The 13,774-nt window shown below is 44.9% G+C and overlaps 2 protein-coding genes across 19 annotated transcripts in view; one reads left to right on the top strand and one right to left on the bottom strand.

The window, feature by feature from the left end:
- Nucleotides 1–5,943, bottom strand: part of NEK4 (NIMA related kinase 4) — a 41,391-nt gene extending 35,448 nt beyond the window's left edge. For 7 of the 18 annotated variants that reach the window (XR_012669297.1, XM_075130589.1, XM_075130598.1 and 4 more), the window contains exons 1-4: nt 5,702–5,942; nt 3,163–3,429; nt 1,599–1,796; nt 104–211 (exon numbers count right to left, since the gene is read on the bottom strand). Coding sequence is in view for 15 of the 18 variants with exons in the window: in XM_075130589.1 (XP_074986690.1) it covers nt 104–211; nt 1,599–1,796; nt 3,163–3,429; nt 5,702–5,794 (666 nt within the window). In the remaining 3 variants the exon portion in view is untranslated. The other 11 variants (XR_012669299.1, XR_012669298.1, XM_075130590.1 and 8 more) reach the window with 6 other exon arrangements.
- A 1,798-nt stretch (nt 5,944–7,741) lies between these two features.
- On the top strand, nt 7,742–13,575 carry LOC142072743 (protein NYNRIN-like). The gene is made up of 2 exons (XM_075130572.1): nt 7,742–8,110; nt 8,154–13,575. The coding sequence occupies exon 2, from the start codon at nt 9,071–9,073 to the stop codon at nt 11,390–11,392; it is 2,322 nt and encodes a 773-aa protein (XP_074986673.1). The 5' UTR covers nt 7,742–8,110; nt 8,154–9,070; the 3' UTR covers nt 11,393–13,575.
- The last annotated feature ends 199 nt before the right edge of the window (nt 13,576–13,774 follow it).

Here is a 13,774-nt window from a genome sequence, read left to right as displayed (position 1 = left end):
TTAAAAACCATGATTCAGTATCCACATCAGAAGGATCTTCTTACTGTAGCATATTTCCAAAATGTTTTCACTGAACCAAAAACAACTTTAGATCAGTTTTTACCTTTCCTTCAATAATTCGATAAACTAAAGAGTTCATGTCTTTAGCGTTGAAGGCATGTTTCAGTGTGGCCATTTCATAAACACAACAGCCCAAAGCCCAAACATCAGACTGTGAAAAGAAAACCAGAAAAATCAGCATAAGCGCTTCAGATGCAATACTGAAAATTTATTTTTAAAAAGTAGATAATATGCTCCTGAACAGCCCATTAGGAACAGAATGTTATGCTGAGTTGGCAGCCACTATAGTTAAGATCACAACCAAATTCCATTATAAACTTTTGGTTGCGGACTCAGGTAACGAAACTGGTTTGTACTGAGTATGGCCATGTTTACTCTGAAGGGTAAGAAGAATTTTTCTGCAAAGCGTGAAGAGAGTCGGTCTGTTTTTGAGTTACAGATCATTAAAAAATTATCCTGATTTCAAATATTGGTTTGTCTCTAACATTTCTTTGAGTTCCTTTAGCTTCAAAGAGTTCTGAAACTAATTCTTTCTTCAGACTTCCCATATAATTACATCTCACTGAAATCTCAGGCATAAACTATCTGCAAATAATATAGATTGCAATTAAGCAAAGTTATGTCCATAATGTTTAAGTCACAATCCTGTTCTGTGAACTATACATGCAGATTACTGCGCCCATGTAGAACTCCAGACTTTCAATGGAGCTCCGAGCAGCGTAGCAGCACATCAACATGAATCATGAGCTTCGTAATGCAAGTGAGGGAGAGAAAACATTTTACCCACTGGTGGCCAGATGCAGCTTGGAGAAAACTGGAAGTCTTTCTATATTTATAGTAACAGAAGTTTTTCCTTAGTTCATGTTTTTGGTACATGTGGCCGACAGCTGCAATTTAATTAACGAAGGGGCATACTCGTGTTTTTTTAAATACGTAATGCAATATTTCACATGTACATTTATTTAAAAGACTGTATAAGCTATGAGTATATTTGAATATTGATCTACCTTCCCTTACATGTTTATCTCCATACTCGTAAATGCTTATTAGGTTTTTTTGGTTTGTTTTCTTATTACATATATAATAGCAATTTTAAAGATAAAGCCTGTCACAATTATCTTAGGCTTCATATGCCAGTGTCCTATCATACAACAAAGGTTTTTCTTTGAACTGGAATTCTAACTTACACGGACACAGTCGATTGACAAAACCTGGTCCTAACAAATTAACACATGTTGACAATTCACACACACTAAAGAAAAACTAATTTCCTTTAAGATAACTTTTTATGATTAATTTTTTCCCCTGTTGGTAATAGTAAAAAAGGCAGCAAAAGTTCATCAGTAGTCCCCAAAAAGTGCTTTTTACAGAGGCATTACTTTCATAACACACAAGATTGTAGTGCTCTATGGTTAATAGGCAAGTCAACAAAATAACTCGCATTACTCTTCTAGATAATTTATAAACTTCTCAGAGTTTAAGGCTCCCTTAAATCAACTAACATAATTGGGGCCAATATTTGCATCAATATACTTTACCTTGTAGTTGTAAGGTTTGTTGGAGAACAATTCAGGACTCATATAATAAGGTGTGCCAATGAGAGTACTGGCCATATCATACTGATTTTCTAACACTCTGGCTATTCCCAGATCTCCCACTTTGATAATATTTGTCCTTGTCAGGAAAACATTTTGAGTTTTGAGATCTCTGTGTAGAATGTGTTTTTCATGTAAATACTGAAAAATAAAGTATTTCAAGCAAGTTAAACAGTTAATTTGTTCTTTTCCTCTGACCAGAGTCAAAAAAGAAAAAAGTACAAATGCAACAAAACTACACATCACTATATGAGATGAATTACAGTTAATAATCACACTAATCTGTTCATGTCAACATATGTAAATACCCAACGTCGTTATTTCTTTAGTTTAATGTGCCTATATAGAAGCAAAACGTGCAAAATTGAGGCTGAAGCTCAGTCCTTAACTCACTCTCCATTGTGTCTTCATATTGCAATTGATTTCTGATCCAATCCTGCAGTCCTAGTAAGGAATTTTGTCTGAATTAAGGACTTTCAGAAGTCAGTGGGAATTTTGCCTGAGTAAGAACTGCAGGATTAGGCCTATGATGAGCAAGATCAGATGCTGTTGTGGACATTTGCATTCCTAGCCACAACAAACAAATGTAGGAATGGCCCGATATTCGGTCTTCCAATAATAGCCAATGGCAGATGCTTCAAAAGGGAATGACAAGAAGAGGGCAACCATCAAGTGTTCCACCCTGTCACCTAGTCCCAGCATCTGGCAGTCAGAGGCTTAGGGATATCCAGAGCATGGGTTGCATTCCTGACTATCTTGGCTAATAGCCATTGGTGGACCTATCCTCCAGGAACTTATCCAACTCTTTTTTGAATCCAGTTACAGTTTTTGCTTTCACAATATCCCCTAATGACAAGTTCCACTGGCAAGTTAAAAATAGAATTTTCAATCCAACATCCTAGTTTCCTCACTATTGTCTTTAAAACAAACCTTACTGTAATGAATTTTTTGTGATTTGATTTCCTTTCATTTTTAAAACGTAACAGACGGAAGCAGCTTCCACTAGAAATTAGGAGTTAATGGTCTGGAGATTTTCACTTAAAATTTAATTTAATTACAGGAGCAAAATACTTCTGCAAGTAGTAAGTTGTTTTGTGCAAACACTTGTTGGTTAAAATTAGTTTTTAAGATGTTATCAATAAGTTTCAGCACAGAGAAAATTTGTATAATTGAGTTGCAAACCCATGGAAACAGAGGGTTACGAATAACAGAAACAGCCCCTTAACTAGAACAAAACTTGCTTATATTCAGAACTTTATAGTTATGGGCTACAATGAAAATTAACTGCCAACCATCATGTCACATTGTCTACAATACTGAAATGATGGAAGTAAAGCATACATCAGCAACTCTTTTTCTACATGGCTACCTTAGGTTGACATTGATAATCTGTAAGCAAAGTTAACACACCAAAACTGAAATTAAGGGATTTTTTTAATGGAAAGCAAGCAAAAACAGACCTATTTCTTTTAAAACGAAGAGGTTATATGTTAAAGTATATTAATACCTGCAATGCCATGGCAATCTGGACAAACCATTCCACCACCTGATTCTCTGGCAAAGGTTTACCTCTCTGCTCTTTAAGTTTATGATACAGGTCCCCTCCTTCACAGAAGCCCATGACAATATATAACAGGCCATCTTCCCCCTCCCAGGACTCCCTATAGGTGACTATGTTGGGGTGTTTCAGCTGAGACAACAACTGGGCTTCTTGTTCTGCTGCTTTCCTCTCTCGGCTGGATGCATGTTTAAGGTTTAGCTTTTTGATGACGTACTGGGGGGGGAAGAGGGGGAAAAAAAAGATTTGTTATGAAAACATCCAATCTACTATTGAAACACTAGCAAATTCTAAAAATCTATAAAACAATGTTTTAAAATACAGAGTTACATTTAACAGTGTCCATGTTGTTGTAAGAATGGAACAAATATGGCTTCCCATCACGAACGCACAAAACTGAAATTTAAAACTTTACATATATTATAATTTTAAATCTAAATGCCACCATTTGTATTCTCTTCAGGTAGGTATTTAACTGGTATCCTTGCCATTTGCCTTCTTGACCATCCTTAATGTCTATCCTTGTGCTCATCTGCAATAGTTATCATGCCATGTGCAAATTAGAGGGCTAGTAAATAAGGTATTGAAAATTTTGAAGGAGAGTAAAAATTGATCAGATCTTCCCTTTTGCTCTTTCCTATAATACAAGAACAAGACACAAAGAAATTAAAAGCAGGTGCAGTTAAAACAAAAGGTAATAATACTTCATTTCACAGAGTGGTGCCCTTGGACAACTTAGCATGTAGTGTTGTGCAAAGAGATCAAAAGTCCAAATCAGCCTGTTACATAAAATTGCCTTTAAAATTTGCTTACTTTCATAAGCAAACTATGGTACAAACTGTACTGTTTACATTAAAAAGAATCATGATAAGGGCTCAAGGCTCCTGCTAAAGTCAACGGTTAACATGACAATGAACTGAAAGATTCTACAAGTAAAGGGAAATATTTGTAGTAGGAGTAACTGCAACATATTCCGATTGGTTAATTTTAATAGGATGAGGATGCTACCCTTTCTTGGACATTATTTATCCAGGAGTCACTAAAGAGGGTCAGTGGGGTGTATGGAAGGGAAGAAGCAAGCTTTACCCAGATGGCTACCACCTCCACAGTCTCCAGAGACCCACCATGAAACCATTGGGCCTTTGCTGTCTTGATCCTCAAAGATATCCTGACCAGACAAAAAAGGGAACCAGACACCACCACCTCCATCAGCTTCAGCTAAATCCTGAATGTAACATGGGACGTGAACCTTAGATTCCTCCCTCATGTTGTTTTCCTTCCGCACTTTATTTCTTCCATTTTCTTCTAAGCCTGCTAAGACACCATTCACAATGCTGTTGTGACTTTGACAAGAGGGGCACGCTAAAACAATGCCTTAAAAGCAATGACTTAAACTTTGCCACTGTTGAATGTGCCAGGTCTTGTAGTGGCGGATATAACCATGTACTGTGCCTATGTTTCTCTAGCAATGAGGCAGCAAGTGAAAGTCAGCACCAGAGACAGAAAAATGCATTTTCTATCTTTGTAATTCTTCTCCCCCTTGAGTGTTTGTCCTAAAGGATCAGATTAAAATATCTCAAAACCTTCTATTTTAACTCCAAAAGGGCAGTTAAAACCATCCAAAAGACTATCAATGCAAGGTTTTTTCCCCCCTTAATGAAAGCCTCTATACAGCTAAAAGAAAAGGAAATTGTTAAAATGAAAACACAATTCTTTACATTTTGAATTTTTAAACTTATCTTTTTCTATTTAATAAAACTTTAAAAATGTTATGATGGCATTAAACCAACACCTATTTAAAATGATACCCCAGACCACACTTAACTGTGTAACATTTTAACATAGTGAACAAGGGTTTTATCAACATTTTCTCCTTTGTTTGAATCAAGATAGCCCTTTTCCAAAAAAATTGTAACCAATTTGTATAATCCCAGAGATCAGCACTAAACACCATGGCTGGACAATTTTGTGACTGATATCTCAGAACGTATTACAAAAACGTTAAGGATAATAAAATCTCCATGCTTCAGAGCATAAATTCTCGCAAGGGTCAGGAAGGAATGGCCCCTTGCAATGCACAGCAGCCTAAATGAGATCACAGAATCAGGTATTGTCCACACTTGGAGGCAGAGCTGGACCAAGAGGAGAAAGGACGGTCTTGCGGTCAAAGAACTGGCTAAGAACACAAACCAACCACTCCCCTTGGAGCGCAGGGGGATGGGACGGGGGAGCCAGACTTCCCTGTACCCTGGCCCTCCTCCTCACACCATTCTCCAAAGGCCCGGGGGGGGGGGGGGCGGTGTGGTGTAAAATCGGGACATCGCTTCCCCAGATCGCCCCACAGGACAGGGAGAGAAACAGACTCCGCTTCCCCAGAACCCCCACTCCTCTCAGCGGGCTCCGGGACTGAGGAGGGAGTCGGAGCCGCCGCAGGCCTCGGGTCTGAAAGGGGAGGTCGGAGCCCTCCCGCGGCCAGTTCCCCGGTTACCTGTCTGTTGTCCTGCCGGTGCCGCACCAGGCTCACCTCCCCGTAGCTGCCCTTGCCCACGGCCCGCAAGAAGAAGTAGGCGGCCAGGGGCATCCTCCCAACCTCCGGCGGCCCCTCAGCGCTCGGGGGCCGGAGCCGCTTAGCTGCCCAGGCGCCTTACGAACGTTACTGCGGCTGCCATAGAGATCCCCATGGGCCTCCCTCGACCATAGAAAAAAAATCGCACGTAAACACAAGCCCGCCTTCCTCTCTATGGTACAAAGAAAAGGAGTACTTGTGGCACCTTAGAGACTAACAAATTTATTTGAGCATGAGCTTTCGTGAGCTACAGCTCACTTCATCAGATGTTTACTATTGGATACTATTGGATACTATTAATTTAGGCTTAAATAGAGACTGGGAGTGGCTAAGTCATTATGCAAGGTAGCCTGTTTCTTCTTGTTTTTTCCTACCCCCCCCCCCCCCCCAGATGTTCTGGTTTAACTTGGATTTAAACTTGGAGAGTGGTCAGTTTAGATGAGCTATTACCAGCAGGAGAGTGAGTTTGTGTGTGTATGGGGGTGGGGGGGATGTGAGAAAACCTTGATCTATGCAGGAAATAGCCCGACTTGATTATGCAAAGAGTTGTCACTTTGGATGGGCTAGCACCAGCAGGAGAGTGAATTTGTGTGGGGGGTGGAGGGTGAGAAAACCTGGATTTGTGCTGGAAATGGCCCACCTGTTGATCACTTTAGATAAGCTATTACCAGCAGGACAGTGGGGTGGGAGGAGGTATTGTTTCATATTCTCTGTGTGTATATAAAGTCTGCTGCAGTTTCCACGGTAAACATCTGATGAAGTGAGCTGTAGCTCACGAAAGCTCATGCTCAAATAAATTTGTTAGTCTCTAAGGTGCCACAAGTACTCCTTTTCTTTTTGCGAATACAGACTAACACGGCTGTTCCTCTGAAACCTGTCTCTATGGTACAACTCTTCACGTCAATGCTATGGCCATCTTGGATGTGGGCAACCTCCCTCAGTCACCTAAGCAGCCATTACAGATGTGGGCGTCCTCCCCGGCGGCCATCTTGGATATAGGGTTCCTGCTAACCTAAGCAGCCATCTTGGAATTTGAAAATTAATGCCCCCAGTATTGGTGCTAGCAGCTAGTGTCTCTACAGTGGGCCTGCCTGATGTGGCCCATACCACAGGTCTCCTGCCCAAATGAGAGGCTGCTCTGATTGTCTTCTGGCCTGGAGCCAAAACTCTTCACCTGAGTGGCACAAATGGAGAGCAGCAGCATGTGCTTCCCTACTCACCCTCTCAGGGCAGCTGACTTATCCAGTGACAGCAGGCCCAGCATGCACCACTCCATCACAAACCAAGCAGTGCGAAAACCCTAGGTGCGGCCCACCTAGAAGTCAGATGTCAGCATGCACCACTCCACCTCAGGCCTACACTGATGCAGTCCATCTAGGGGACAGGTCCCAGCATGCAATGGTCCACTTCAAGCTCACAATGGTGCAGTCCACATAGGGGACAGGTCCCACCTGCAGCATTCCACCTCAATCCTAGCAGGGTTGCAGCCTACCTAGGAGATGTATGTCAGGTACCAGCTTGTTGGGGACATTGGGGCATGGCCACTAGGTAACTCGAGGGGATGGAAGACCACGAGTGTCGATGAAGCCCCCTCGCACTAGGCCCAGGTGTCCTTGGCCCCCCTCTCCCGCCTGGAGGCACTCACAGCAGTTCTGCGTACTAGGCCCAAGTGTCCTTGGCCCCCCCCGCCTGGAGGCACACACAGCAGTTATGCTGAGAATCTGCAACAATATGTTGCAGAGTCAGACTGCCTGAAACTAAGCAAGGCCACACAAGGCAGATATGGAAGAACAATGCTGAATAAAGCAGCTTTATGTATAGTTTAATAAATGATACAGAGAACCAGGGAACTAGCTGGGAACTGGATTGGCTGGCTATATGGATACTTGGGGCAGCTTGCTATTAGATAAGTATGCTGGGAAAAAGGATGTATAAAAGCCTGTGTAACTTCCTGCTCTGTGTACAGGATTTGAGATTCAAATCTCCCTGTACCTATTTGAAGCTTCAAATAAACTTTTCTGCTTCTCCACCCTGTTGTGATTATTGGGTGTAGCACACCGGGTAATGAACCAACTTCAGCTGTTGTTTAGCCTCTTGGCACTGGGTGCCGGCAACAGCTTTTGGCGTCCCTGGGTGGGCGACGAGGCTGCAATTTAGCATTGCCCGACCCCTCCTGGAGATCGAGGATTGCGGCAAGAATCGACGCCCAGCACGCACCGGTGAGTTCATCGGGGGCCTCGGAGGAGACGCGATTTGATCGACCCCGGAGGGCACAATGGTGCAACGCACTCATATAGTGGAGAAGCAGTTGTGGACGGCGGTGAAGAACCGGTCCCTTAGACATGGGGGAGGAGCAGCTGCAGGCCACGGTGAGGTCCCTTGGATAAGGTAGGAACCTTTTAAAATCCGGATTGTATGCTCTGTTGGAACCTGGGGACGCCCAGAGTTACCCTGTAGGTATGGGACAGGGACAGAGCTCAGGGGTTAGGGCACGGTGTATGCCCCTAGAGTGCATTCTAGCAAACTGGAAGGTATTTGGTGCGGATCCAATGACTAAGAGCCAATTAAAACAATTCTGTACAGTTGACTGGCCTCAATATCAACTAGAGGACCAGGAGTGGTGGCCACCAGGAGTGTCAATTAATTACAACACGATCCTCCCATTAGTTTTGTTTTGTCAGTGAATGGGTAAATGGAATGAATATTTGTATGCACAAGCGTTTATGGCTTTAAAAAATAAAACAGAGCTGTAATTCTGCAAAGTTGTAATTTGACTCCGACTGGTTCGGTAGTAGCTAATGTTAGTCCCCAGACCCCCACCCCCACTGTAATGGCAGAACCGGTGTCTCCTTCGGCCCCCACACCTCCACCATATAAGGGTAGGATGCCTCGGGTTACAGAGATTGCCCCCTCGGTGGGACTCTATCCTTTGCTTACCGAGACTGTTGTGGCTTGCCCAGGGGCAGACGGACGTCAGGCTACCACTATGCAAGTTTACACCCATGTGCCATTCAATCCAATAGACTTAGCAGCTTTTAAAACACAGGCTGGGGAATTCTCAACGAACGCAAGCAGGTTTATTTCAGTCTTTGAGGGGTGCCTCAGTAGTCACAAGCCGATTGAGACAACTGTAATATCCTCCTGAGAACCCTGTTGTCTGAGGTGGAGAGGGATCAGGTTACAGCTAAGGCAAGGGGAGCGTCAGCGTTCAAGTGAAAAAAAAAAAAGAAAGGAATCTATCTGTCAAGTTCCTCTCCAAATAATTGTAAGCGGCTCAGGGCATTTCTGGGTATGGCAGGCTTTTGCAGGATATGGATCCCAGAGTTTGGACTGTGGGCTAAACCCCTGTACGACTGTGTAAAAGGAGTGGATCATGACCCCTTCTATTGGACCCCAGAGGCTGATAGGGCATTTAAAATCCTGAAAAGAAAATTGATGGAAGCCCCAGCTCTGGACCTGCCGGATCTCTCTAAGCCGTTTCAGTTGTATGTACATGAACGAAGGGGGGTGGCCCTAGGAGTGCTCACACAGCTGTTAGGAGCATGGAGACGTCCCGTGGCTTATTTTTCTAAGCAATTGGATCAGGTTGCAAAGGGCTGGCCGGCATGTTTACGGGCGGTCACAGCTACTGCCCTAGTGCTTGAGGAAGCGGAGAAGCTAACACTGGGAGGGGTTATGCAAATCTATACTCCCCATACGGTCCGAGCCTTATTGGATGCAAAGGGAGGGCTTTGGCTCACCCAGGCTCGGATTGCTCGGTACCAGGCTAAGCTGTTAGAGAACTCTGAAGTCACCCTACAGCCTTGCCCCTCCCTTAACCCAGCCACTCTCTTGCCAGAAACAGAGGAACAGAAACATGACTGTTCAGAGATCATAGATGTCCAGTACTCCAGCCGTCCGGATATAAAGGATGTACCCCTTCCAAATGCAGATTATGAGTGGTACACTGATGGTAGCAGTACTGTAATAGATGGGCAAAGGAGGGCGGGTTATGCTGTTGTGACGCTCCATGACACTGTGGAAGTTGAAGATTTACCTGCTGGGATCTCTGCCCAGCTTGCCAAACTAATAGCCCTGACCCGTGCACTTGAACTGTCAAAAGGAAAGCGGGTCAACATTTTTACTGATTCAAAGTATGCTTTTGGTGTGCTGCATGCTCATGCTGGCCTATGGAAGCAAAGAGGAATGCTGACAGCCCAAGGCTCCCCAGTCAAGTATGGGCCCCAAATCCTCCGGCTCCTAGAAGCTGTACAACTCCCCTCGGAAGTGGCGGTGGTACATTGTAAAGCCCATCAAAGGGAGGATCAAGATGTGGCCAGAGGTAACGCCCGGGCAGATAGAGAGGCTAAGCATGCTGCCACCCTGCCATCCCCTCAGACTGAGAACGCCCATATGCATGCCCTTATCCCATCAGTAGGGGAGCTTCCAACCCCTCAGTACTCTGGGGAGGAGAGACAGCTAACTGACAAACTCAGTCTCCGGGAAAAGGAGGGATGGCTCCATTCCCCAGAAGGGAAGGTCCTCTTACCAAAGGGTCTAATCCGGCCAGTGCTGCAAAAACTACATCAAACCACTCATGCTGGCAGGGAAGCACTTATCCAACTAATGGGAAAATATTTGATCACTTCTGGACTCCAACCCCTGGCCGCCCAGGTACAAGCGGACTGCTTAGTCTGCCAAAAGAATAACCCCCGACCGGGACATCCTGTGCCACCAGCTGCCCTAGAACCCACTCCGGGCCCTGGACAAGTGTGGCAAATAGACTTTACTGAGTTTCCCCGGACCCAAGGGTTCAAATATCTCCTTGTTATAGTGGATCAGTTCGGCGGATGGCCAGAAGCCTTCCCATGCCGTAACTGCACTGCCAGAACAGTGGCCCTCAAGTTTGTTAAGGAGATCATTCCTCGCTTTGGACTCCCCCTGTGGATGGAATCTGACAACGGGACACACTTCACATCAAAAATCATTCAAAGCATCTCACATGCCTTACAGGTCCCCTGGAAACTCCATACGCCCTGGAGACCGCAAGCCAGTGGTGTAGTGGAGCGTACCAATCAGACCCTTAAACAGCATCTCTCAAAAGCGTGCCAAGAAGCCTCACTGCGATGGCCTGATGCTTTGCCCCTCATCCTACTCCGTATCCGCGTTCTCCCAAAGGGTAGATTAGGGCTCAGTCCCTTTGAAATTATGTGTGGAAGGGCATGGCCTATGAATGGCACCCCGGTTCAGTCAGGGGAATGGGAGTTGGGTAATGTTTTTTTGTCACAGTATATGTGTTCCCTGTCTGCTGCTCTCTTGTCTCTTCACAGGTATACCAAGGATTCCCAGCCTCTCCCCTTGGACTCTCCTGTCCACTCCTTACAGCCCGGTGACTCTGTGCTTGTTCGCACCTGGAAAGACGAACCTCTCCAGGAAAAGTGGAAAGGACCCTATACCGTCCTGCTGATCTCCCATACAGCGGCAAAGATCGAGGGACACAAGAACTGGATCCCTCACTCTCGTCTGAAGGCAGTACCCACCCCCTCGTCAGCAGAACAGTGGACCGTCCAACCTGCTGACTCCTCATCTAGTGACGATCTCGGGCTAAAGCTACTGTTTAAAAGACACAAATAGCAGACACCTTAATGCTAAAATGGGCCCACCCAGGTATTGGAGACCCTGGGTTGGGAAGACTCTGGTGATAATTAATTGGGTAACATTGTTATTCTCTGTATTGGTATTTCCAAACTGTGCATATTGGGAGCATAACTCCTTTGTTTCGCTTGCGCACCATGTTGCTAATTTAACAAACCAGACTGATTGCTGGGTATGTGCTCCGACTCCACTGTCCCCCAAAACGGGAATGCCCCTTGACATTCTGCCCTTGACCCTAGCAGAATTAGCCACCACCAAAGAGCAGGAAAGAATGGACTCGCCATTCTGGAATAAGACCTCTTTACAGCAAGCCACCTATCAGGACCAGGAGTATTCAGTTGCAGTACTCACTGAGGGAGTGTTATGTTTTACCTGAAACCAATCTGATCACTATGGGCGTCCTGTGGGGAAAAGCTCTTGTGTTATTACACAGTGGGCTGATGGGTATTGGATAAAGACCAAAAGGGGAGGCCAACAGTGTGGGTGTAATGGTTCCTCCCCTTTTAGGGAAACTCTTACAAATACTCTTACCACAAAAGAAAGGTTTGGAAATATAACTTGCCGTCCAGTTAGTATCTCCAATGTAGCAAGCCAATGATGGGTTTGTAGTGGTTCCTATGGCGAGTGTAATTTGAACGGCACGATTAGAAACACCCCCACTTGTACCCAATCAAAAAAAAAATAAGATGCCCCCTTAGGGGCATATAAATTGTTTAAAAAAGCAGCCAAAGCAGCCTTAAATATCCCAGGAATCCCCTTAAGAAACAGTCCTTACTGGGCCCTACAGGGTCACTATTTTGTATGTGGCCGAAAGGCTTACAAGGTGCTGCCAGCCAACTGGACAGGTAGCTGTTATATAGCTCATGGAGTTCCTCATCTTTCCATAACTGCCACACTGCCCAAAGGAAAGATTAGAAATGCCCGAGACACCTCTGTTGAGTCACGAGAAAAGACTCTGCGGCGACTGCATTGGAGGGCAATATGAAGAATCCCCTCACAACCGAGAAGCTTGTAGGGTGCTCTGTACTGGGAATAGCGCACTGTTTACCGGGCCAGCCATGGCATAGATAGGCAGCTATACTATAAGGCTGCAGATGGTACTTGAGAAGGTGGCCTTAGAGTTAGAGGACTTGGTTAGTGATTTAGGGTCAGCAGTAAAAACATTAAATAAAGAGGTACAGCAGCTCAGGACATTTTCCCTCCAAAACAGGCTGGCTTTGGACTATCTCTTGGCATCCCAAGGAGGGGTTTGTGCCCTTGTCGGGCCCCAATGTTGTGTATATGTAAATGATAGCAGTTATGAGATCTATGAAAAGGTGGTACAGGCTGAGGCCCATGCCCGAGCCAGAGCACAGGTTGCCTATACTGCCCCAGAGAACGATTGGTTGCAAACCTTGTTTTCAGGCTGGGGTTTGTCGTCTTGGCTTGGTGGTTTATTTAGCCTGCTATTGAAAATTCTCTTTCCTGTATTGCTTGTATTACTGGTATTATGCTGTGCAGTATCATGTGTTAGGGCCCTTTTGAAAAAGTTAATAAGTCATTCTTTTCAGGGCTATCACAAAGTGCTTATGCAAAGTCATATTGTAAAGAAATAAGTAGCCCAAGTGAGAAAACTCAGAGCCAAGGTTGTTGAGTGTTCTCAAAGGGGAGAGTTGTTGGGGACATTGGGGCATGGCCACTAGATAACTCGAGGGGATGGAAGACCACAAGTGTCGATGAAGCCCCCTCGCACTAGGCCCAGGTGTCCTTGGCCCCCCCTCCCACCTGGAGGCACTCGCAGCAGCTCTGCGTACTAGGCCCAAGTGTCCTTGGCCCTCCCCGCCTGGAGGCACACACAGCAGTTATGCTGAGAATCTGCAACAATATGTTGCAGAGTCAGACTGCCTGAAACTAAGCAAGGCCACACAGGGCAGATATGGCAGAACAATGCTGAATAAAGCAGCTTTATGTATAGTTTAATAAATGATACAGAGAACAAGGGAACTAGCTGGGAACTGGATCGGCTAGCTATATGGATACTTGGGGCAGCTTGCTATTGGATAAGTATGCTGGGAAAAAGGATGTATAAAAGCCGGTGTAACTTCCTGCTCTGTGTACAGGATTTGAGATTCAAATCTCCCTGTACCTATTTGAAGCTTCAAATAAACTTTTCTGGTTCTCCACCCCATTGTGATTATTGGGTATAGCACACTGGGTAACGAACCAACTTCAGCTGTTGTTTAGCCTCTTGGCACTGGGTGCCGGCAACAAGCTAGATCTGCCTAATGTGGGAAATTGAAAACCTATGGTTTCCACCATAGCTACTCCCCCCTCTCGAGGCCAAGGTTCTTTCATAAGACAAAAAACAACCCTCCAGAACTG

Source organism: Caretta caretta, chromosome 7 (genome assembly GCF_965140235.1).
Source record: "Caretta caretta isolate rCarCar2 chromosome 7, rCarCar1.hap1, whole genome shotgun sequence".
NCBI classification, from domain to species: Eukaryota; Metazoa; Chordata; order Testudines; family Cheloniidae; genus Caretta; species Caretta caretta.
This window is presented reverse-complemented; position numbering and strand designations above follow the sequence as displayed.

Bases quoted from the DNA above. Each gene is read 5' to 3' on its own strand.
- LOC142072743 (XM_075130572.1), top strand. From the start codon at position 9,071: ATGGCAGGCTTTTGCAGGATATGGATCCCAGAGTTTGGACTGTGGGCT.